Raw genomic sequence first — 25711 nt, 5'->3', positions numbered from 1 at the left:
AAGCTATAGGGTGCAGCAGCAAGTGTCCCTAGGAGCTTCCTGTAGCTTCCTAGTCACTGTTTGCTTTCACCTGCCCGGCATGGATCTTGACTGCATGTGCACTTAAAGGCGACATGTTATTCAAGAGTAAGCGGAGCTGTTGAAGATGAGTGATTAAAACTGCCGTCAGCAAAGCCCAGATTGCTTTTCGTTGCTTTCCCTCCGCAATCAGAATACACCTCAGTTGTTCATATTTCTTTTTGTGCTGACTCATTTTGGGAACTCTGCTCTGAGCTTTCCCAGTGAAACTCAAAAGGAAGGCTGTATGTGAGGTGTTGGGTTTGGCTGACGTCATAGATGTGTGGCTTGGGGAAACATAGAGAAAGAAATGCCAGACTGCTGTGGTGAACGACAGGGCAACACCAACATTCCCTCCTGCCTTGGTTTGGAGAGGGACTGAATAAGATAAATATCTCAGATTCTTTCTAACCAGGTTTGTGCGAGCAGTGTACAGAATTGCCAAAGGTACGATTCTTATCTGGGAGCTTACAGTTGGTAGACAAGTAAAACTCTGCTACTGAGAATGTTTGGCTTGCCGGTGAAATAAAATGAGGTGGTTTCTCTTCCTCCATTGGGTTCCTTTAAAAAAAATACTGGTTTTATTGAGGTATAATTTACATACAATAAAATACTCCCATTTTGCATATACATTTAGATGAGTTTTGACAAGTTTATGCAGCAGTGTAACTACCACCATGATCTACAAACCTTGTGTTCCTTTTGACTCAGGCACTTTTACAAAGCAGATGTACTAAAAATTTTTTAAAAACGTGTTGTTTTTGTTACATTTCTCTTTCCCTGTTAGATGATGACAGTGAGCCTATTCTGGGGCAGTGGTTTGAAGAGACCATCTCCCCCAGTAAAGAGAAAGTGGCACCTCCGCCTCCTCCCCCACCCCCTCCGCTGGAGAGCTCACCTCGAGTTAAAAGCCCCAGTAAGCAGGCCTCTGGTGAGAAGGGCAACATTTTGGCTAGCCGCAAAGATCCTGAGTTGGTAAGAGTGGATTTCTGAGGTTAAGGGGGAGGGAGAAATGGGGAGAAGGGGTGTGAAAAGCAGATCATTTGAACAAAAACATTTTGTAGGTTGGATAACTAATGTTTAAAGATATTTTTACTTAGGACATAAATGTATTGATTATATTTGATTAAATAACTCTTATGCTCTTGGTGTTGTTTCTCTTATTGAGGGTTAGTAACATAGCCTTTGGAGTTAGATAGAATCTACCCCTTACTGGCTTTATGACTTTGGGCAAGAAACTGAATTTCTCCAAGCCTCAGTTTTGTCTCCTGTTGTATGGGAGTGATTGTACCTCTTCTAAGAGTGTTGTGAAGAATTAAAGAGCCCTTAGCCTAGGTCTGGTACATCGTGACTGCTAACTATTTGTTCAGCCGGTATTTATTAATGATGTACTGTGTGTCAGCAGCCCCTCTTCTGAAGCTCTGTCAGTAAACAAGGCATATACAGTCTTTGCTTTCATACAACTTAGTCTAGTCAAGGACGTGGATGGAAATTTCATTTTAATAGAGAAATAAAGAACTGGGAATTCCAAGCATGTATAATGACAATATAGGCTTCAGAATTGAATATATCAATAATATCTTAGAGCTGGACAAATACAGGACCTTAGAAGAATGAAATAAAAGAGTTAATCTCTTTGGAAATCCTGTCATGCAATATTACCTGAAGTCTATTGTATTAAATCGGCATACCCTTTTCTGTAACTAGTAGAATCACATGGGAGAGACTATTATAACTTGGTCCCACTGTAGGTGATTTAAAATCTGATTTTTTAATTCATTGTGTTTATTGCATGAGACCTATGGGCATATTTTATTTTCTGTTTGTATTCAGGATTTGTAGGAGCTCTGGGCTTATGAACCTGCAATGAGCTTTTCTGTGTTCTTTTTAGTTCTTAGGTCTGGCTTCCAACATTTTGAACTTCATCACCTCTTCCATGCTGAACTCTCGGAATAATTTTATCCGAAACTATCTGAGTGTATCTCTTTCAGAACACCATATGGCCACCCTGGCCAGTATCATTAAGGAGGTGGACAAAGATGGACTCAAGGGTCAGTAGACAGGATATGTGCCTGGTGGATTTTTTCCTAGTGGTGTTTGACTGTTGGCAGCATGGTGCGATGCAGCAGTTAGATGCTTGAATAATTGGTTTTTCCATTTGTCTTCAAGGCGCATCAGATGAAGAGTTTGCTGCCGCTCTCTATCACTTCAACCACTCTCTGGTAACTTCTGACCTTCAGTCACCTAACCTGCAGGTTTGTGTGCGCTACAACTGTTTAGGCCAAGAGCTCTCTACATCTGTACTCAGTAGGCTGCACTTGTTTCTATTGCTAAGGAAAAGTTTATCATGGGATCCCCTCCCTGCAAAGAGTGTTGAGAGACTATCCTAGTATATCCCTCTGCCTTAATTAGGATCATTTCGAGAAAAAAAAAAATGTGTCCTTTATCCCTGAGTCACTTAGTAAGCTTAAAGAAAAGGAAAAACAACAAAAACAACTCCTGATGACTATGCTAGTACAAAAGTAAATAGACAACAGAGCATTTTATAAAAAAAAAAAAAAAGAATGGCCAACAAACATAGGAAACGTTCAGCATCGTTAGTAATCTAAGAAAGGTAAATTAAAACACGTGTCTTAAAGGATCAACCAAATTACAGGAGATGGATGCTCTCATATACGCTCTTACTTGCAAACCCACCACCAAAATAAAGTCTAGGATCTTGATTGTGGTTGTCTAAACATTGTGGCTTTCTTTCCTCACTGAAGTAGTGGATATCTGGAATCCTAAATCTTAAATTCCTCATTTCATTAGTTTCATATATGTATTTGTTTTTGCATTTAAGGAATACTTTAAAATTGACTGTTTTTAGCAATGACATCATGTTCTGTGTAATTTTTTTCACTTAATATTGTTTAGTACTTTATTGCCAGAATTCATCTTTACTGTTGCATATTTCGTAGTTTTTGTTTTGACTGCTATATGATATTCCATCGTGTTTGTGACTATACCAATTTATTCATCTCCCTTCTGCTCCTGCTGATGGACATTTGGGTTGTGTCAGTCAGGTTTTATTGCTATGATCTTTCTTGTACGTGTCCCCTGTGTGTACCCTGTTACAAGTGAGTCTCTTGGGAATATAAGTTGGAGTAGAATTGACAGGTTGTGGAGTGTGTGACCTTAAGCAGATAATGCCAGACTGCTCTCTGTAGAAGCTGCACCATGTTTTACTCTCACCAGTAGTGCGTCAGGGATACATGGATTCATATTCTCTCCCAACATTTGGCGACGTCATAGTCTGATAATAACGTGGTCAAAGTTAGTGGTTCTCAATCTTTAGTGTATATAAGGATTCCTGGGGAATTTTTTAAAACTGCAGATTCCTAGATACTGTGACCACTCACCCTCTCGCCCCCCCATCAACCCCGGTAGAATTTAATTTGTTAAATCTCCAATAATTTGCCCTAAGATTGTTTTGAAAATTTTTTTGTTACTCTTAAGATTATTTCAGTGGATTCTCAGAATCAAAACACAATTCAGGGGCTTGCACTTGCTGCCAAAGGGACAAAATCCAGGAACCTGTTTCAAGAGGTTAAAATTGATTCTCACAATCCCGAGCTATTTGAGAAATTCTTAAACATTTCTTTTGTTGTTTAAAAAGATAATTATAGGGCTTCCCTGGTGGCGCAGTGGTTGAGAGTCCGCCTGCCAATGCAGGGGACACGGGTTGGTGCCCCGGTCTGGGAAGATCCCACATGCTGCGGAGTGGCTGGGCCCGTGAGCCATGGCCACTGGGCCTGCGCGTGCGGAGCCTGTGCTCCGCAACGGGAGAGGCCACAACAGTGAGAGGCCTGCGTACTACTAAAGAAAAAAAAAAAGATAATTATAAAATCTATTTATACTTACCTACTGTTACATGAAAAAATTTTTTTTGGCAGGAAAGGGAATATATAGAGTAGAAAAGTTGTTGACCTGTCTAAGGTGAAGAGAAGGAAATGCTTCAGTTAGTATATTGCCTGCAGTACCTTCTCAGACTATAGGGTCAGGGCGTCCTGCCAAAATTATCAGCTGCTTGCCCAGATTTGAGCAAGGAGGGAGGTTTCAAAGTTCATAGATTTGGCCTTTTCTTGTCTAAACTTGTCCAAATAATGGGGAAGAAATATTTTTCTCTAGAGAATAGGATTCTTAAGACTCCTGTAATGATATTGCCCTCTTTAGCATTTAAAAATAATTACAGACCTTGTGTGGACATGCAACCTGGCTGCCTATAGCTACTGACTCTGCAGAGGAAATCCTCAGATATCCTTTTTCAGTCCATTTCCAAACATGGAACTTTAAATTGTTCCCCCACATTTCATTGCTATGAAGGATAGTCAGTGTAATCTGTCTGCTGTTGAGTTCCCCTACCTTGGATATTGTTTCTTTGGAGTAATGTGCAAAGCTACCTTAGCCAAGGTGCCTGACTTAGGTTGCAAGACACAGACAGTGCAACAAAATATATTTGACAGTAAAATGTATTTTGTTACTATTATTACTTAATATTATATTTAACATTGTATATAACATTATAATAACTTAATAATACTATTACTGTGGTGATCCAGGTTCATAAATAAGTATTCATTGACACTTAACTATATGCCGGGTACTGTTACAGGGCCTGAAGAAATAAAGATGACTTGAGTTAGCATGGGATCATGAGAAAGAGGGGAGATAGGGTGTGGATAAAGGACCTATTGTAGAGATCATGGGAAATTATTTGAATGAAGTAAAGGACAAGGAAAGGAAGGAATTCAAGATATTGCCTAAATTTAAAACCCTTGAAACCCAAATGAGACTAGAAGGATGCTGTTGTCTTTAATAGAAATAGGGAGGTCAAGAAGGAGAGTTGGTTTGGGGGTAGATGGAGTGATACTGAATACTCAGTGGTTCATTCTTCTCTTAATCTCTTAAGTCAACTCAGAGATTGTATTTACTCATGGGTCACATTTATTTACTTTTTCAGGTTTCTTTAAAAAAAATTTTCTTTAAATTGAAGTATAGTTGATTTACAGTGTTGTGTTAATTACTGCTGTACAGCAGAGTGATTCAGTTATACACATATATACATTCTTTTTTTTATATTCTTTTCCATTATGGTTTATCGTAAGATTGAATATAGTTTTCTGTACTATAGAGTAGGACCTTGTTGTTTACCCATTCTATATATAAAAGCTTACATCTGCTAACCCCAGCCTCCCACTTCATCCCTCCCCCAACCTCCTCCCCCTTGGCAGCCACCACTCTGTTCTCTATGTCCGTGATTCTGTTTCATAGATAGGTTCATTTGTGTCATATTTTAGATTCCACATATAAGTGATATCATATGGTATGTGGTGTTCTCTTTTTGACTGACTTCACATAGTATGATAATCTCTAGTTGCATCCATGTTGCTGCAAATGGCATTATTTCATTCATTTTTATGGCTGAGTAGTATTCCATTGTATATGTGTAGCACAGCTTCTTTATCCATTCATCTGTCGGTGGACATTTAAGTTGTTTCCATCTCTTGGCTACTGTGAATAGTGCTGCTGTGAACGTAGGGGTGCATGTATCTTTTTGAATTATAGTTTTGTCTGGATATATGCCCAGGAGTAGGATCATATGGTAATTCTATTTTTAGTTTTCCGGGGAACCTCCATACTGTTTTCTACAGTGGCTGCACCAACTTAAATTCTCAAGGGTCACTTGTTTAGTTCACATTTTCTCAGAATGATCCTTTGGGTTCTTCAGGTACATGAGGCACAATTTGCCATTTTCTCTCTGTTTATAAAAGCAAACAGGTCAGTGTCAGCTCTTCAACATGACTTTTAGTCCCATTTAGTAGGCTAGCCATAGAGTCATCGTGCGGTCAGGAAAACTGTATACCTGAGTGTGAGGCTCTCCTTTAAAGAAGGAGAAAGCTGAAGGCAATTAGCAGAGGCATCATCTGTGTGATTATATTGTTTCCTTTGTCAGTATGTTGAATTTTATAGCCCTTTCAATCAAATGAGAAAAACAGTTTATATATTATCAGTGTTTTTAGTTTAAATAAATAGTCACCATTACTACTATTGAAGAAAATATCATTAAATACGATGACATTTTGAGGTGCCAGTGGGATGAAGATGTCTAGAAAATAGTTGGAAATGTGAGTCTGAAATTTAGGAGTTAAGAAATTAACATTGATAATGCAGCTTTGGGGATTATCCATTAAGAGGCCATTGTTGAAGTGATGAGATACAATGAGATGGATTGGGGAGAGCAAGAGCGATGAAGGCTGAGGCTGAAACCTCAGGAATGCCAGCATTGAGGAGGGGAGGAAAGGTAGCCGGAGGGTGGCAAGGAATGGGTCAGGCCAGGGTTTTGCTGTGCTGTGGCTCAGTTTCACTACTTCAGAAGTCAGTTCTTCCTTAGCGCTAATAAGAGTTTGAGTGGTAGGGAAAAATAGGTTCCAGAGGAATGTTAGCTCGTTTCTTAAGGTTCTGAGGCCTAAATAAACTGACCTAAAGACACAAATAACTGACATGAAACAAAAACTCACTTAAAAAAGTGTGTAAATAACTTTATAAGGAATATACATTAATCATAATCCTTCCACGAAATTCATGATTTTAATTTTTCCATGTTTCCTTCTAGTCCCTGTCTGTATAGTGGCATAGTTTTACAGTTATTAGAACATTGATATGTCCCTTGGTTTCTGCTTTTTCAAATTTTACTATTATATATGTAATGTAATATATATAGAGTATGTTTTTTTGTTTACCTTGGTCTTTACAGTTGCCACCATTATGGCTGCATGTCCCTTGATTTGATTTTTTTATTATTATAGTAATGCTCCAGTTAACACTTCTGATATAGCTCAGGCATGTTTTTTTTTTTTTTTTGAATTGTTTTCTTGAGTCAGGAATTGAGAAGTTAGTCATTATGGCTGTGTTGAGCATAGTGATGAAGAATGTAGGTTTTAGAGATAAACCTTGCTTGGTCACTTGGTAATCTTGTGGCTTTGGTCATGTTCTTAAGCCACTCTGAGCTCTGTTTTCCGTATCAGTGAAGTGGCGCACACCCCTGATGCTGTAGCTCTGAGCATTTAGTGTGACGGTCTCTGTGCAACAGTTAGCCTATGGTAACCCCCCATTACCTGGGAACTACTCACGATATCTGTGACTTTTTGAATGCCTTCCAGGAATAGGGTCCTCTAGGGTTTTTTTTTTTTTAATACATTTATTTATTTTTTAATTTTTGTCTGCATTGGGTCTTCCTTGCTGCGTGCGGGCTTTCTCTGGTTGTGGTGAGCGGGAGCTACTCTGTTGCGGTGCACGGGCTTCTCATTGCGGTGCCTTCTCTTGTTGCGGAGCACGGGCTCTAGTCACGTGGGCTTCAGTAGTTGGGGCTCGTGGGCTCTAGAGCGCAGGCTCAGTAGTTGTGGCGCATGGGCTTAGTTGCTCCGCGGTATGTGAGAGCTTCCTGGACCAGGGCTCAAACCCGTGTCCCCTGCCTTGGCAGGCAGATTCTTAACCACTGCACCACCAGGGAAGTCCCTCGCTGGGATGTTTTATAAGAATATAATTTAATTTGGCAGACTTCAAAATTTATCCTGTATCCTGAGGTAACCGTGATTTGTGTTTTCTGAAGCCAAGTGAGAAAGCAGGCTTTTGTCTGGTTTTCCATTGGCATCCTGCTCAGCTTGTGTGTGTATTTGAGGAGATAAGTTGCAGCTTAGGTAACTAAGCTGAAAGTAAAGCTCATTTGAAAGACATGCCACAACTGGAGGCAAAGACAACCCTGATTAATTCTAGATGCCTTGATATCTTAGAGGCAAAATTTCTCTGCTAATACTATTAATAGAAGTTGTTGGAAATCCCCCTTTGGATTGTTGTTTGTGGCATGTAACTGATTATAAAAGAAAAATGTTAGCTATTGCAGTTGTTGAAGTTTTCTTTCAAAGGCACAGTATCCATTGGAAACTTATCATGATTCTGCTGTCTCCATGCACGTCTCCTTTTTGGGAACCCCATTTCTGACACTAATTAACTATAGTTGTTAATGGGGTTAGATTAGTAATTTTTCCTTTATATTTTCCTCATGTGTGAATGACCTTTTGCAAACTGCTTCTGAATTTGAATTTCTGTGTCTTCCTTTCTTTAAAGTATTCCTTTCAGTGTTAAAAAGTAACATTAGAGAGCATTAGTAACCTGTTGACTTCATCCCCTGCCTTTTTCCCTAATGGTCTCTTGTATGTCTTTCATGTTAGAATACACTGTTGCAGCAGCTGGGAGTGGCTCCTTTTTCTGAGGGCCCTTGGCCCTTGTACATTCATCCTCAAAGCCTGTCTGTGCTTTCACGCCTCCTGCTCATCTGGCAACATAAAGCCGGTGCTCAAGGTGACCCTGACGTCCCTGAATGCCTTAAAGTTTGGGACAGGTAAGGTAGCTTAAATAGAAGCCCCACGGAGAAGGCTGCTTTTTAAAATTTGTTTGACTTATTTGTAGTTCATCTGTGGCTCTGGGATGGTACTCTGATGATAAATTTAAAGTGGCAAGGGTGGAGGAGTGTGTTTCCGATGGGATTTGAGAGGAGTTGTGCTGTTTAAGAAACAGAAGTATATAAACTACAGTCTGGAAATAGAATCTTCCTTTAGCACATGGGGGATTTGGTTGCAATTATGAGATAGAACCTGAATCCTGAACGTAGCCAATTTTATCCTGACCTGGTTTTTTTGGAAAGAGAGGGAACAGGGAAGCCAACTCTGTCTTTGGTTATTTTGCTTTCAACGTGAAACCACTTAGAGTGACTTGCAGTCTTTTTTGGACAACTTTTAAAGAATTTTTTTACTTGGGGGAAGCTCACATTAATCATCTAAATCCTCTTTAGATGGACCTATATTTGCCATTTTTGTTTACATGGTTGGGAGTCTTCAAAGCAGTTTGTTTTCCTAAACGGCTTTGTTTTCCTCTTCACCATTCTAGGATCAAATAGCTCTAATGCTGGATTTGAGAAATTGTAAACCCCCTTGAATGCCAGATATGCACTATATTTTTCCTGGTGGAATCTTGCAAAAAGGCCGGAAGGTGGGGGCCAGGGGGAGATGGGGAGCGAAACCCTTATTAAAATACAAATCTCTTTCCTAATAGCCAAAGGCAGTGGAAATAGTTGGCTACATTCATTCCTTTTTTGCATAAAAGCTTTTCTCACAAATTCTCTGAATAGTACAGTTTTTTCATTGCTTTTTAAGTGCATGGAGTTAATTTTGCCTGTTATCATGCAGTGATTTTTAACCTGTAGTATAAATTCTCAAAACGAGAATTAAACTATAGAATCAAATCATAGGGAAAAAGTAACTGAATTGCTTCTATCTGCCCGGATTTCTTAATTTAAAAAAAAAAGCTGCTTTTTGGAGAACTTGTAATTCTTTTCAGAATTGTCAGGAAAGGCAGCGTGGGGGTTACCACCACTGTGGCCGCAGTTAATGTTGCCGAAGGGTCTTGAAAATGTGTTTGTGGCCAAATCTGGCTTTTTTGTAGCCAAGATTTAGTTTTTATCTTCTCATTACATGTAGCTTCTTGTCTTCCTTAATTCGTTATCTTAATTTAAGAAGTTGGACTCTTCCGGCATTGGACATTGTCACTCTTGGGGGATGTTCTGACTTTTCCTTACCAGACATGTTCTCCTTTCCTCTGTGGTAGGTTTTTGTCAACAATGAAGCAGAATGCCTTGCAAGGGGTGGTGCCCGGTGAGACGGAAGATTTGAATGTAGAACACCTGCAGCTGCTTCTCCTCATTTTCCACAACTTCTCTGAGAAAGGCCGGCGGGACATATTGACCCTTTTTGTGCAGATCATCCAGGAGTTGAGTGCCAACATGGATGCCCAGACGCGCTCTGTGCCTCTCATCCTGGCTCGCCTGCTTTTGATCTTTGATTATCTGCTCCATCAGTACTCTAAAGCCCCTGTGTATCTGTTTGAGCAGGTACGGATGAACACGTTCTTCTTTGCTTTACAGCTGTGAGAGCGTAGTTATTCTCAGGTTACCATGCTCCAAACCAAAATGACCTGCTCACTTTAGGGTTTAGGTGTTCATTGCGGTGTGTTTGATTAGCCTTAGGTGACCCCTGGGACTTGTGTCTTTGCACCCACAGTATATGTTTAGCCAGAAGCGATAAATGTAGATTATTTGATTTGATGCATTTGTTAAAATTGGCTCATAGGCTCTGTTCACAGGTGTCCTTCTTTGAACTACTCCACTTTACCTGTGTCGAGCACAGTGCCATGTGTGTCGGGCCTCAGTTAGTATTTACTAGCGGTTGAATGATGGTCGAGCAGTAAATTTTATGGGTTAGTAAACTCCTTTGTTGCAGGGATCCAAAATGAGGATGGAAGGGCCACTTAAGAATTCAGCGTTTCTTCAGATGTTTCATTGAGCACTATTCCCTTTATACTCCAGCAAAAAGATGTTTCCCAAAAGAAGTCACAGTAAAATCTAAAATTTTGTTTTGGTTTATAAGTTTCCCAAACTTTGCTGTACCGATCTAATGTCAAGCCTGGAGTGAGAAGCAGAATGATGACTGTGTATCTTTCTTAATTTGAGCATTTGTGTTTTAAAAGGTGCAACATAACCTGCTTAGTCCGCCTTTTGGGTGGGTGAATGGATCCCAGGACAGCAACAGCCGCCGGGCGACCACTCCTCTCTATCATGGGTTCAAAGAAGTAGAAGAAAACTGGTCTAAGCATTTTTCATCAGGTCAGAAAGAAGATTGTCAATAAAAAACTGACTTGCTGATTTTCATTGGAGGGGTTGAATTTGGAGCTTGGGGCATCCTTGAGGATCTTTGGTCATCGGTTTAGTCTCCTTCCTGTGGGTGGCAGATACCTAGAGATTCAAAACTCTTGCGGAAACAGACTCTCGCATATCCTGCATCTATGTAAAAGCAAAAAACATTGAGACATGAGAATTAGGAATCCTCTGGCCATAGAGTGCAGTATATGTATTCCTGCCACACTGGGTGATTGAATTAATTTTCCCTTAGGGACATGGTTCTAACCCACAGGCTAATTTCTTTGGGTCAGAGTCTTCAGACAGTGGGAGCTGTGACATTCTCTCCAGTGTTTCTCACGTAGCAGTGGTCCATACTTTTCAGAAGGTGCCTCTTGTGTTCATTTTAGCATGTGTTCGCTTTCATCTGAGGATTGTTAGATGTAAAGTGTATTTGGTGGAAACGTTCATCAAGCTCTAGTATGAATTTATTATCATTGGAATCTCTTAGTAGTTAGTCCCTTTGATATTGGGGAAACAGCATTTAAGTTTAAGGCAGTCAGTCTAATGATACAAGTTTGATACAATCATCAAGTTTGTTGATTAACTTGATGATTATAGAGCAGAAGTTCACTCCCAGAGCAGAAGTTTTCAACTGGGGATGATTGTGCTCCCCATCCCCAAAGGGGCCCTGGGGCCATGTCTGGAGACATTTGGTTGTCACAACTGGGAGGGTGCTACTGGCAATCAATGGATAGAAGGCAGGATGGTGCTAAACATAGGACAGTTTCCCACAGCAGAGAATGATCTGGCCCAGAGTGTCAATGTGTAGTGCCAAGGTTGGGAAACCCTGGTCCAAAGTGTTTTCCTAGTTTTATGTTTCATATTGTTAGACTTGAGAATGAAACCATTCTTTCAGTAAGCACATTGCTTTTCAGATGCTGTCCCGCAACCCAGATTCTACTGTGTCCTGTCGCCAGAAGCCTCAGAGGATGCTTTGAACCGACTTGATTCTGTGGTACCAGGAATTTAAAAATCCCATTTTACATGTTGGTTAGGTGTTCTCCACCAAAATGAGTCTGTCAGGGGAAAGGGAATGACTTAACTTTCTGTAATGAGGGAATTTGGTCTGTATTAGGATTTGAGTTTATTCTAAAAGGAAAGTGTGGTTTTGAGATTTATTCACTGGGCTCCAGTTTGGCGGTAGGGGATGTCCTTCCTGGCGGTTGACACCTCTGATACCTTATTCCTGAAGACTATCTCTGTTAGCATTTTCACATGCAGCTATTTTAATGGACAAACTAGTTGCCTCATTCTAAAGCCTGCACTTGTGTGCTCACAATAATCCATAAACTGAGTTGGCCCCTAAGTGGGGATCATGCTGCAACGAGCAATTAGCAGCTATCCTTGGAGTGAGCTATTTTGCCAATCCTGAGTTTAAGTGGCAGTGTATGGGTAGTAGGAAAAAGATACTTCAAAAAATAAGAAAACACGATTGTCTTTTTTTCTTGAAATTAGGCATGTGATGTTCTTTACTCCAAGCTTGTCAAGTATGATGAGCTCTACATTGCACTGACATCCCTGCTGGCGGCTGGATCCCAGCTTGATACAGTCAGGAGAAAGGAAAACAAGAATGTAACAGCCCTGGTAAGACCGTGGAAACCTGGGCTAATTAAGAAGAGTTTGGGATATGTTTGATGATTGGGTAGCAGTCTACCAGAAATTTCCTTCTGGCATCTAGCAGTTTATTGGATATCTGTTTGCAAAACAGACTAGATACTTCATTATTTCTGTCTAGTTTGGGTGGTTATGTTCACCTTAGAGATAATTTTTTATCATTTTTGCATTTTTTTGCTAACACTTAGAAGAATGTGACTTTGAGAGTAAGCGTCTCCTAAGTTCTGTATCTCCTGTGAATGCTGGTTGTTGTATGATATTGAAAGCCTCACACTTGAGCTTTTCCTGTGGTCCTGTGAATGTGTCTCGTGCCTGTAGAGCTCATAACAGCAGTTAAGGCCACAGAAAGGGCCAGCTGATTGCGGGCGTGCTGAGGAGAATGTCTTGCTCTCTTTCAGTTACTTGGTGAATTACTGGGGAGCCAAAGTTGTCTCAGAATTGCTTTCTTGGCCTGTGAAATGTGCAGAATATGGAACAAGTTTTATATAGATATAAAATGTGCGTTTTACCATTTTCTGCTTCGGGTGTATTCTCTAGAAGGACCTGGTGAGCAGACTTGAGAGCCAAATCTCAGTTGAAGGTTGGGACTCCACCCAGTTCTGCTTTGAAAATTGAATTTGGAACAATTCTTACAGTTAGGGAGCTGTTGAGGCAATACCAAAAGCTTCTACCTCTGTGATTGCTCTTTTTGCTTCTTTCAGGAGGCCTGTGCCCTTCAATATTACTTCCTGATACTCTGGAGGATTCTAGGGATTTTGCCACCATCAAAGACTTACATGAACCAGCTGGCCGTGAACTCACCAGAGATGAGTGAATGTGACATCCTACACACTCTGCGGTGGTCTTCCCGCCTCCGGATCAGCTCCTATGTCAACTGGATAAAGGTACCACAAGGCTTGCTGCTATGGAGTATTCAAAGCCAACATACTCTAATTCTAGGAACTTTTAAATTTAAGGCTAATGAAAGCCTTAGACACTGTCTGTATTGATCTCCTGAACACTTTTTTCTTGCTGTAAATAGGACCACCTTATCAAACAGGGAATGAAGGCTGAACATGCTGGTTCTCTCCTAGAACTGGCATCAAGCAAGTGCAGCTCAGTGAAATACGACGTTGAAATTGTAGAGGAATACTTTGCTCGACAGGTATGGAAGTTGGGGGTCCATAATGATAGAACTTGACTTATGCCACAGTTTTTTTTTGCTACAACTAATTAATATCTTGTGTATCTTTAAAGATCTCGTCCTTCTGTAGCATCGACTGTACCACCATCTTGCAGCTCCATGAAGTTCCCAGTCTGCAGTCCATCTACACCCTCGATGCTGCTATCTCGAAGGTCCAGGTCTCTCTGGATGAACATTTTTCTAAGATGGCTGCCGAGACCGATCCTCATAAGTCATCTGAGATCACCAAGAACCTGCTTCCAGCCACACTGCAGCTCATTGACACCTACGCATCATTCACTAGGTGTGATGGGCTGCCTGCCCAGAGATGTCGGGGATGGGGGAATGCAGATGCTTGGGTGGTTTACTTTCATCTTTAAATATTTTCTAGCATTTTTTTGTAGGGTGCAAAGAAAGATAATGTAATTTTTCCAAACACTATCATTTCTGTTATTTACTAAGATGAAGCTCTTTAAATTTCATGGTATGTAGGTAGAGAAAAAATTTTCTTAATGAGTTAGAGAGTATTTTTAAAAAATATTCATTTATTTATTTGGTTGCGCCGGGTCTTAGTTGCGGCAGGCGGGCTCCTTAGTTGTGGCGTGCGAACTCTTAGTTGCAGCATGCATGTGGGGTCTAGTTCCCTGACCAGGATCGAACCCGGGCCCCCTGCATTGGGAGCACAGAGTCTTAACTACTGCACTACCAGGGAAATCCCCTAGAGAGTATTTTGAAACCCAGCCCTTTCTGTAATAAAGATTGCAAATTACACACCCTGTAGACTTGCTTTGTTTATTCTGCATGATGTTTAAATATTTTAGAATTCATTTATAAAAATCGGGAATTTATTCACAAGTCAAGATTTCTGGTTTTTCTTCCTTTGGAAGAACTGGCAAAACTGGGCGTGTCTTCCCACCTGACAGTGACAAACTGCAGCTAAGGACTGGCTGCTTCTCGTTAGCCATTCTCACTGGGCCCCTTTAAGCTCATTTACTTTATCTGGTCCCTGTAGGATTTCACTGTTCAGTTCCTGTTTTATGGGGCGTTGATGGTGAAAGGGACTTAGATCGTTGTAAAACTTAACTAATGTCTTAGTGTGAATGCTTTGCAGTAGACAGAGGACTATTGCTTGAGGCAAAATTTTTGAACGAATATGAGCAATAAACTTGAATGACAAGTGAGAGTGTTTGCTACATGTCAAGTACTTTTCTAGGTGTTGGGGGTACAGTGGTAGCAAAGCTGACCGAGTCACTGCCCTCTGAGAGTGTCTAGGCTCTAATCTGGCCCATCAGGCTAAGACTTTCTAAACTGAGCTGTTAATATATGTTCCTGGCAAATAAGTTTAGGAAGTGCTTTTTTTAAAAAAGAAAAAATAATACTTCTCAGAGCCTTTAATATATACATTGCCAGTCTTCTGAGGCCAGGAAGAGTGTGGTAGATATGTCCTGGAAATTGAGTTTTGTAAGCATTTCAGAGGATGGCATATTCTTTGGGAAACAATTACCCATTGTAATTCTTAGGAGACCCAACTGAGATAAAGGTTTTTCGATTTGTCTAGGGTTAGTTTTTCCTAACCAAAATGGCACTAGATTCCTTCAGCTTTGACATAACCCCCTATTTTTTTCTCCAGAGCCTACTTGCTGCAGAACTTTAATGAGGAGGGATCCACTGAAAAACCTTCCCAGGAGAAATTGCATGGCTTTGCTGCTGTTTTGGCTATTGGCTCTAGTAGGTGCAAGGCGAACACTCTGGGTAAGTGAATGTGCTTTTGAATAAGACTGCTAACACTAGTATGACTAGTAGTGCTATTTTTCTCCCTTTCTACCTGTCTACTGCATTTATCATTTATTGGAATCTTTCTGAGTGTCAAGCATTGACATAGGTTTATCTGTTTTGATCTTCACAGTAACCTTATTAGGTAAGTTTTGTTATTATCCCCCATTACTCATTAGGAAATTGAGGCTTAGAGAAGTTATTTGCCCAAATCCTACATCTTGCAAGTGGCAGAGCTGGGATCCAAACCAAGATAACTTGATTCCAAGGCATTAGGCTATTTCACTGTTGGCAAAGACCTTTGTTCTTTTCATTTATAGAGATTAGGAAAACTAGCAAGCTACCGCTTAGTGCTTGGGAGAACTTCTTCCTTGTGTTCGGAATGATCTAATCGAAATTTAGTTTGGGGAATCAAAAGGACTTGAGCAGGATTGGAGTTAAGTGCAATAGTTACCCTTTAAAATTTACAGGCATTTGTGTATTCCTGAATTTCAAGCTTCAGGGACCGTTTTAATGTTCAGATATTCTCACTTTTAGAAATTTAATTCCATTACTTCTTTGAATACTGTTCTTAATGTGCATTAATGATCCCTGCCCTCAAGATTTGTGTTAAGTAGAAAAGAGATCAAAGTGATACCTATTCATAGAAGGTCTAGATGTTTAATAGTGACTTGTAGTGACTTGCTCTCACTTTGCATCTTTTATTCAGTTGTCTTCTTTACTTGCAAGGTTAGAAAGTGAATACAATGGGAAATGAAAACCTTACAATTGAGATTGTTAGCTGTTAAGCAATTAGCAAGTTCTTGGACATAGTGCTGCTACTGAAATAAATATCCATCTAAGCTATCTTAGTAATTATTTTGACAGCCCGGGCTGTGGTGTGTTTCTCTCTGCATTTGGGCTTGGCTTTTAAAATGCTGCGTGTCATTCTTTCTCTCTTACGATGACTCCTTGTCCTTTCTGTCTCCTCCAGGTCCAACACTGGTTCAGAATTTACCATCTTCGGTGCAGGCTGTGTGTGAATCCTGGAACAACATCAACACCAATGAGTTTCCAAACATTGGATCCTGGGTGAGCGTCTGTCTGTTCCCAGGAGTAGAAATTAGGAGCACTGTTCTGTTTCTGTGTTCTCTTCTTACTCTTTAGGCTTAAACTAGCTACCAAGAGATCTTAATATGCTGCAGTAGTACTTGCTATGGCTGAATCAATAATCAAGGCCTTGAATTACTCAAATGGTACTCATATGATCATTTTGCTAAGAATAAGAAGTCTGTTACTGGGTTATAGAATAACTGCTTTATTACAGTGGACCCTTGAACAATACAGGGTTGAACAGCATGGGTCCACTTACACATGATTTTTTTCACTAAATATGGACTGCAGTACTAAATGATCTGTGGTTGGTTGAATCTGTGGCTGTGGAACTGCACATATGGGGGGCTGACTATAAAGTTGTAAATGGATTTTTGACTGCACAGTCAGCACCCCTAACCCCTGTGGTACTTAAGGGTCAACTACTAGGAGCCTCAGTTTCTTCATCTGCTAAATACTGGGATGTAAAGATTAAGGATATTAAATGTAAAGTGCTTAGCACATTATCTGTGACATGAGTTCTCAGTAAATGTTAACCGTTTCCTTTCCTTTTTAGGTTATATGTCAAGAGCCTGCTCCTTTTGTCATGCATTATTTTATGGGGTAGCTTTTAAGTTCTCTAGGCTTTTGGAAGGCTGTTGAGTCCTCTGTTAGTTTCCTTGATCTTTCTGTGTGCTCTACTCAGATTACCTCTATTAACAGATTATTGCGTTATTACAGTTCTTTGGAAAAGCCAAGTGTTATAATCTAGTTATCCCTGCTTTGTAATCGTGACCTCTGTTTACATCACCCAGAGCTATAGTGCAAGGATAATTAAGATATTTATAATGTGGACCCAGATGCATTGTAAAATCCAGATCTTTCTCAGTTACTAGAGGCAAACAAACATAGTTTTAATGTTAAATATAATACATTCTAATTATTTGAGAAGTGGTATTGGGTATCTTAACTATGTACTAACTAAATTTTAGCTTAACTTTTTTTTTTTTTTTTTTGCGGTTCGCGGGCCTCCCACTGTTGTGGCCTCTCCCGGAGCACAGGCTCCGGACGTGCAGGCTCAGCGGCCATGGCTCACGGGCCCAGCTGCTCCACGGCATGTGAGATCTTCCCGGACCGGGGCACGAACCCGTGTCCCCTGCATCTGCAGGCGGACTCTCAACCACTGCGCCACTGCGGAAGCCCTTAGCTTAACTTTAACTTTTAAATTTTAACTCGACTTTGTGCTAATTAAAATTTGTTAACTGTTTCCTTTACTCCACCCCACTTTCCTTCCCAGGATGAATAAGAGTGTATACTGAATAGAGTCATTGTCTGTAAATCTCAATGGGGTCTTCGGTTATGTCATCATGGTTTATTTTTTCTCACGTAAGAATTTGGTCCTGGGAGATAGATGGTCTATCTGTTGATGTCTGCTTTGCCTCCTTTCAGCGCAATGCCTTTGCCAATGACACCATCCCTTCTGAGAGTTACATCAGTGCTGTGCAGGCCGCTCACCTGGGGACTCTTTGTGGCCAGAGTCTGCCCCTGGCTGCTTCGCTGAAGCACACCCTCCTCTCACTGGTCAGGTTGACTGGAGATCTTATAGTGTGAGTACCTTTTACGTAGCCCTAAGTGCTCTCTACTCCTGTATTCTGTCACAGCTAAGGGAAGACAATGAGAATTTTAATAACTGCATAATAATACTTTTTTTGCCTGCTATAGCAGAGAGAGCCTGTTGCCTTAGAGTATGAACGTTTACCTAGAATGATTTTTGGCTTAGATGTGAAGGGCAGCCGAGTACCTCCCCCCTCCTTCTGTGTAGTATGTTTCAGAAAAGGCATGCTGGTTTTAAACCATATTGTGATTTGGAGGTACTCTGGGTTTAAGTTTCAAGGTGACAATGATGTATTTGAAGTCGTGCTTCTCCAGATTCGTTGCGGAAGTTAGATGCTGCCATCGTGGAGACTAAGGGCAGGCCAGTGGAGGGACTATTTTGTTTTCCTGTACATAGGTCACGGGTAAAGACCTATATCTCATTGCCTTAAAAGTGATCCAGAGTCCTGGGAATTCTTCTAGAAAGGTTGTCTGGGAGGGTTACTAGTTTAGGTTTCAGTTAATTTTCTTTTCTAAATATTATAAAATACATCTTATAGTATTAATTTAACATCTTAATAAGTGAACTTTTCATATGGAAATGATTTTAACTTCTGATATGATAATGAGAAAGGAGACCATGAAGTTGCATGATTATACCTATGTAAAAAACAACTATCAAAGGGAAAAAGCCCTTCTCAGTAAATGAGTAGATTGCCCTCTCCTCCCCTCGCAGCTTTTGAGAGGAGTATATTCACTAATTTGGTTCTGTTTTCTTTGCTGAAGTTGGTCCGATGAGATGAACCCGCCACAGGTAATTCGGACCCTGCTTCCCCTTCTTCTGGAGTCGAGCACTGAGAGTGTCGCTGAGATCAGTAGCAACTCTCTGGAGCGCATCTTGGGCCCTGCAGAGTCTGATGAGTTCTTGGCTCGTGTTTATGAGAAACTAATCACTGGCTGTTACAACATTCTGGCTAATCATGCAGATCCCAATAGGTGAGCCTGATTGGGGAGAAGCCTCCGGTTCCTGTGACCTCCTGCTACCATCAATGAAATGTACCAACACTAGCTTCTTTATGTTGTTAATTAATAGATTATGATTGTGCTTTTTAACAGAAAGTTCTATACTTGTGTGCGTTTTGTGTTCTTGTGGACACGCATGAAAGGTTACTTGGAATCTTCTTTTGTAATTAATTCTTAGGAATAAACGTGCTGTACTAGATGTGATGAAGTGTACAAAGGAGCATGATAAAATTTCTAATATTTTTGTAACCATGCTTCTGAGATAGGTGTTCTGTGGAATTAGGCGGTCTCATAGCATTGTTTGACCTTGATAGTATAGGCCATGTTGATGTAGGAGAGTCTTACAGAACAGGTGAATAAGTTACAGTTTTATCCCACTGAGAACTGTACAGATAAAGGGTTCCAGGTATTGGGATTTCCTGCCTTTTTGTTGTTGGGGAATCCAGGTTTTCATCAGGGGCTGCCTTTTCTTTTTCTCTCCCTCCCCACTTCTCTTTCGTCCCCCCTCCCCCCTTCAGTGTTTCCCTCCCTTCCTTCCTCTTTCTAACAGTTTGAAATAATAGCAGTGATTCTTGGAACTCTTAGCCATCGACTACATCAGTTATCTCAGATTTTAGGAATTTTTAAATTTTATTTCAGTTTAATTCCTCAAAAATTTATTGAGCACCTACTGTATGCCAGGGTTTATGCTAAGCTTTGACAAAACAGAATTGAATATTGCCCTCAAAAGGTGTAGCCGTAAACAGACTTTGGATTTTTAAAGGTCAGGATTAGCAGGACATTGAAACAGCCCTTGTTTCTGGTAGTTAATTTTTCTTTTGGATTTTCAGTGGACTGGATGAATCCATCTTAGAAGAATGTCTCCAATATTTGGAAAAGCAACTGGAAAGCAGTCAGGCTCGTAAAGCTATGGAGGAATTTTTCTCTGACAGGTGAGCTATATTTTGTTCTCCTCAGTGAACATTTTTGAATATCTCCTGGAAGTAGGGACCTGTCTTTGTTGACTTGGGTGTTCTTTCTCAGGGAAGTCAAAAGCCTGCTTAGGTGTTTGTACCTCTGGGAGGACTTCAGTTAACTGCTGACTCCTTGAGGTTGTTGGTGGAGGGGGTTGATTTCATGAACACCTGGCATTGTTGACTCACAAATGACCAGTTCCCCTAGAGGGGATGAGATTGTGAAGAAATAGAAACGGATGCCTAATTTTATGTGAAGCTTAATGTGATTCTTCCATTTTTACCCTCTTGCCTTTCAGTGGAGAACTTGTGCAGGTCATGATGGCAACAGCCAATGAGAACCTCTCTGCTAAATTCTGTAACCGAGTTTTGAAATTCTTCACCAAACTCTTCCAGCTGAGTGAGTGACAGCTTTTAGTAATCTTCTTAAGGGAACTTTGATGTCCAGCTAATGACTGTGCCTATCTTCTGCCCAAGTATAACTATGGCATGAAAATGCTAACATGTGGAGAGAATCCCTCAGAGATAGTTTGGAAGGAAGTCGAAAACTTCCTTGGAGCCTTTCCCCCTTTCCAGGCTCACAGTCTGCGCCTTCCTTCCTTTCCCCCTGCCCTCCTTCACTGACCTTCGCCTCTCGGTCTGTCTCCAGCTGAGAAGAGCCCTAACCCGAGCCTTCTGCATCTCTGTGGTTCCCTGGCACAGCTGGCTTGCGTGGAGCCTGTGCGTCTCCAGGCCTGGCTCACCCGCATGACTGCATCGCCCCCCAAAGATTCCGATCAGCTGGATGTGATCCAGGAGAACAGGCAGCTTCTACAGTTGTTGACCACGTACATTGTTCGGGAAAACAGGTAGGGCACCTGCATTTATTTCACATGTTCTAACGGCCCCAGAAGTAAGGTGAGATCATGCCGCTGTCTTTCTTTCAGGAATCAGTTGTGAACATTTTCAGTGATTTCATAGCTCCCTCTCAGTAGACTCAAGGAATCTAGTGGCTCTTCTTGATTTTTCCCATGGAAAAACTTTTGCAGTGACTTGGCATGTCAGTTGTAACGGGGATGAATGTTTTGTGCTCTAGTAGCCCAAGTCCACAACTGGGCTTACTGTGTATGGTCATGCATTTAATGTTTAAATTTAAACTCCTTAATTAACTCTTATAAATTTAGAAGTGTACAGTCAGATTCCTGTTGATTACTTACCAACTTCCTATTTCTTTTCTATCAGCCAAGTCGGGGAAGGTGTGTGTGCTGTGCTGTTGGGCACCCTGATCCCCATGGCAACAGAGATGCTGGCCAATGGTGATGGGACTGGTTTCCCTGAACTCATGGTTGTGATGGCTACCCTGGCCAGTGCAGGTCAAGGTGCTGGCCATCTTCAGCTTCATAATGCTGCTGTGGACTGGCTGAGTAGATGGTAAGAGGGTGAAATTGGAGGAATGCATCTGTATGTTACAACATTGCTCTTAGAGAAAAGGGGGATAATTAATTACAGGCTATTTTCTGTAGCTCAGAGTGAGTATAAAAGAAATTTGAATCTCTGCTTTTTTATTGGGGATTGAGGGAGTAGCCAGTAACTGTTCAGTTTCGATTTAATCTTCATTATTTTATTAGTAGGATTTTCTGTTCATTATTCCTGGGAGAAGTCTTGGGGAAAGTGTACCACCTGCCACTGATAGGAACAGAGCCCCCAACTTCTGATTACCCACATAATTTTCTAAGAATGCCTTTGGTTCACAGTGTCCACAAATTGATGTGAGATATGTGAAGATGCTTCCCTTCTTTGATTCCTTAGATGATTTTGTGTGTCCCCCCCCTCCTTTTTTTTCCTTGGGACAGCAAGAAATACCTGTCACAGAAGAATGTGGTCGAAAAACTGAATGCCAATGTAATGCATGGAAAGGTAAGACAAGTGAGGAGTGACGGCAGTCAGGGAGTGGTGATTCTTATCTTTGTGGCCAGGTAGAAGTCTCCTTCCTGTTGGTTTCTGTCCCTGGCTAGCCTACAGAGGATAAGGCCTATAATCTCAAAGGCCTGGAAGTGTGTAATTGCTAACTGCATGCCCTTAGGCCTCTTCTCGGTGGCAAGAAGTGATAGGAAGGAAATATTCTGGTAAGCAGACATCCAACAGAGTCCTTCTTAAAACAGTGAATTCCTGCTATTTTTAGGTATTGGCATGCTCTGGAAAATTGTCCCCTGCTCCTGCATTGGAACTGTGTGCTCTGAGTGTTATAAGGAGTTACGGTCTCCCTCCTCAGCTCCAGTCCAGATGCTAGAATTGTTTACTTTACCTGAAAGTTCAGGTCACTGTGCTGAGAAAAAGGGTGGAAACTGGCAGAAATCTTGCATTCAGGCATTTTCTTCCCCCACCCAACCCATGAACTTGACATAGTGGCTAAGAGCAGATAACTGGCCTCTGACCCACCACAGCACCATTCATCTCTCCCTGCTTTCTTGCTGATCTTTATCCTTTCCACACTGAACTGTTAAGAGTGCAGAGTGAAGGAACTTAGAAATCTGAGGCTTTGATGCCAGACTTTTGGGTTTTTTTAGGCAAGCACGAACTATCTGCAGTGATATGCTGGAAAAATTTTCCCTTGATCTCTGAAGCTATTCCTCCCTTACTGCATTAATTAAAAACCCAGTAATTTAAATATCTTCCACTAATGGTTAAAAAAAATGGTAACAGCAGGAAAAAAGCCAATGAGAGCTTATTCATACTTTTAATATAGCTTTTTTTCGTTTTTCTTGAGGTGTAATTGACATAGAATATTATATTAGTTTCAGATGTACAACATAATGATTTGATATTTGTTTTTATTGCAGAATGATCACAGTAAGTCTAGTTAATACATCACCATACGTAGTTAACAAAATTTGTTTTTTCTTGCAATGAGGACTTTTAAGACCTACTCTCTTCATAACTTTCAGATATGCATACAATAGTATTTATTAACTCTAGTTACTATGTTGGACATTACATCCCCATGACTTACTTATTTTATAACTGGAAGTTTGTACCTTTTGACCCCCATCACCCATTTCGCCCACCCTCCTACCCACTGCCTCTGGCACCACCAGTCTGTTCTTTGTATCAGTCTATTTTTTTCTTGAATGATTTTTGTCTCCATTTTAACTTTTTTTTCTTGATTTCCATCGTACTTCATTTTATAAAATTTTTTAAAGAGTTGTCTTTGTGCTTAAGAAAGAATGAATCACACTGATTCAGTACAGTTTATTGACCAACTACATGTAGTCATAGTGCTACGAGCTGAGGAAATAGATAATTAAAACATGTTGTTTTTCTTCTCTGCTTTTATACTATTCCTTTGATATTGAGCTTTATTGGAAAAAGCTTGAGAAAACACAGTTTACATAATAACCAAATATGGAGAACTGAGGTTTCCGTGGTGTGGTGGTCTTCTCTTACAGCATGTGGTAGTCCTGGAGTGTACCTGCCATGTTATGTCTTACTTGGCTGATGTCACCAATGCCTTGAGCCAGAGTAACGGTCAAGGCCCAAGTCACCTCTCAGTGGATGGGGAAGAGCGGGCCATTGAAGTGGACTCAGACTGGGTGGAGGAGCTGGCAGTGGAAGAGGAAGACTCCCAGGCTGAGGATTCAGTAAGTAAAGTAACCACCATGGTCATGGCTGATAGGCACTTGCAGAGCTCACACTAACAGTCCTTTGGCCCTCCCTCTAGCCCCTGGGAGCTTCCGAACTCTTCCCAGCCCTTGTTGCTTTCTCACAGCTTACATGACTAATGCCAGACTGACTTTCCAGGCCTGCAGAGCAAGCTGTAGGGCTCTAATCTCCTAGGGGAAGAACTGTTTAATAAACAGATGCCTTCCTCCATCTAGAGGCACTTGTCATACAGTTCCTTGGTTTTTGCATCCAAAATGGAGTTTCAGAGATGAGTCTTCATGGGGATGGTGTGAGCTTCCTTGTAGAGAAAGCATAAGATTTATTTTTTTCTTAGCCACAAAACCTTAAGGTCTCACCTGAAATTGCAGCATATTTATAGCCTGCAAGCTATCTCCAGTTGGAGTAGGTTTCTACTGGTCATCTATGAGTCAGTGGTTTACTCTCCGTAGGGTGTGTTTTTATGGGTCCCTGTGTAGAAGGATATATTTCTGATTAAAACTATTCATTATCTTTGAAGGATGAAGATTCTCTTTGCAATAAATTGTGCACTTTTACCATCACTCAGAAAGAATTCATGAACCAGCATTGGTAAGAGTAGTTTTTCGTTTCAGGTGAGGGTTTGCTGGGCCTTGATTGTTGGGACTTCTGGGCTCATTGACTGGTTCTCATTCTTCGTAGGTACCACTGTCACACCTGCAAAATGGTTGATGGGGTGGGTGTGTGTACAGTATGTGCCAAGGTGTGCCACAAGGATCATGAGATTTCCTATGCCAAGTATGGATCCTTCTTCTGTGACTGTGGAGCCAAGGAAGATGGCAGCTGTCTGGTGAGAGATTGGAACATTCTCTCGGCTATAAAGGGTGACTTGTGACACAAATGCTTAAGCCAAACTGGGAAATTCCCATATCACCTTCATGGTGGCCTGGGTCTAGGACTAAGTTCTGGTTGTCATTGATTAGCTATATAGTCATGGCCTATGCACTTCACTTAGAATATTAGAACTTGCAATGTCCTTAGAGATCTTGCAGTTTTTTCAAAGACCCCCTCCACAATTTCAAGACCTATTGCTCTGAGTGGGTAAAGTACCAGACATTAGGTGAATACAATGAAGATCAGAATTCAGGCTTTTGGATAATCTTTAAATGGTTAGCCAGTGTCTCCTTTGGGTCAGATTTTCCTTCAGCATCTTAGGCAGTATTTCATCTCTGCTTGTGGCAAGACTTGGGGCCTCTGACGTTTTCTGTCCCTAGGCTCTAGTGAAGCGAACTCCCAGCAGCGGCATGAGTTCCACCATGAAGGAGTCAGCATTTCAGAGTGAACCCAGAGTTTCAGAGAGTCTCGTGCGCCACACCAGCACCTCCCCGGCTGACAAGGCCAAAGTCACCATTAGTGACGGAAAGGTTGCTGATGAAGAGAAGCCCAAGAAGAGCAGCCTGTGCCGCACAGTGGAGGGCTGCCGGGAGGAGCTGCAGAACCAGGTGGGCTCCGGTGGCGTCCAGCACGGGGGCCAGAGCACAGAGCCTGGCCAGCTGGTCCATGAGCGATCAGTGCACCAGGCTCTCCTTACGACTCCACTAGTGGGTGTGGGGTTGTTTTCTCCTCTCTCTAAATTTACTGATTTCCACAGTGGAATATGAATAGTGTGTGTTGTCAGTCACTACTTCATAAGGAAGAATTTATGACTGAGGAGTGTTTGGGAATTTTGTGGGAGGGTAAATTTTAGTTGTGTAACACTCTAGAACACACTTTCTTGGTCAGGCTTTCTTATCTGAAGCACAGAATACAGAAAATGATTTGAGCGATTATTTTCTCAGTTTTCACTAGAGGCATTCTAGATGCATTGGGGAGAAGTTAACTAATTATACATGGTGGGTATAATTATACATGGTGGGTGCGTTCAAGCACCTATCCAAGTAGGATATCGACGTGGGATCCCTGGTTTAGGAAGATTGCTCTAGGTTAGTAGCACAATAGCGTATTGACTGGAATCAAATC

General features: G+C 41.2%; 1 protein-coding gene across 2 annotated transcripts in view; it reads left to right on the top strand.

Moving 5' to 3' along the window:
• The window catches only part of UBR4 (ubiquitin protein ligase E3 component n-recognin 4), a 126741-nt gene that overhangs the window by 19246 nt on the left and 81784 nt on the right, over positions 1-25711 (top strand). For both annotated transcript variants that reach the window (XM_060015371.1, XM_060015365.1), the window contains exons 15-38: positions 845-1032; positions 1949-2108; positions 2227-2312; positions 8328-8497; positions 9760-10042; positions 10678-10813; positions 11764-11843; positions 12344-12472; positions 13204-13386; positions 13524-13646; positions 13739-13968; positions 15295-15416; positions 16411-16508; positions 17958-18115; positions 18888-19097; positions 19955-20056; positions 20377-20477; positions 20727-20925; positions 21299-21487; positions 21910-21973; positions 23503-23694; positions 24234-24304; positions 24395-24542; positions 24967-25194. In XM_060015371.1, the coding sequence (XP_059871354.1) occupies positions 845-1032; positions 1949-2108; positions 2227-2312; positions 8328-8497; positions 9760-10042; positions 10678-10813; positions 11764-11843; positions 12344-12472; positions 13204-13386; positions 13524-13646; positions 13739-13968; positions 15295-15416; positions 16411-16508; positions 17958-18115; positions 18888-19097; positions 19955-20056; positions 20377-20477; positions 20727-20925; positions 21299-21487; positions 21910-21973; positions 23503-23694; positions 24234-24304; positions 24395-24542; positions 24967-25194 (3650 nt within the window). The remainder of the gene's footprint in view (positions 1-844; positions 1033-1948; positions 2109-2226; positions 2313-8327; positions 8498-9759; positions 10043-10677; positions 10814-11763; positions 11844-12343; positions 12473-13203; positions 13387-13523; positions 13647-13738; positions 13969-15294; positions 15417-16410; positions 16509-17957; positions 18116-18887; positions 19098-19954; positions 20057-20376; positions 20478-20726; positions 20926-21298; positions 21488-21909; positions 21974-23502; positions 23695-24233; positions 24305-24394; positions 24543-24966; positions 25195-25711) is intronic.

The sequence above is a fragment of the Delphinus delphis genome, chromosome 1, assembly GCF_949987515.2.
Source record: "Delphinus delphis chromosome 1, mDelDel1.2, whole genome shotgun sequence".
NCBI lineage: Eukaryota > Metazoa > Chordata > Mammalia > Artiodactyla > Delphinidae > Delphinus > Delphinus delphis.
The sequence above is the reverse complement of the archived record's forward strand: the minus strand, read 5'-3'. Positions and strand labels throughout refer to the sequence as shown.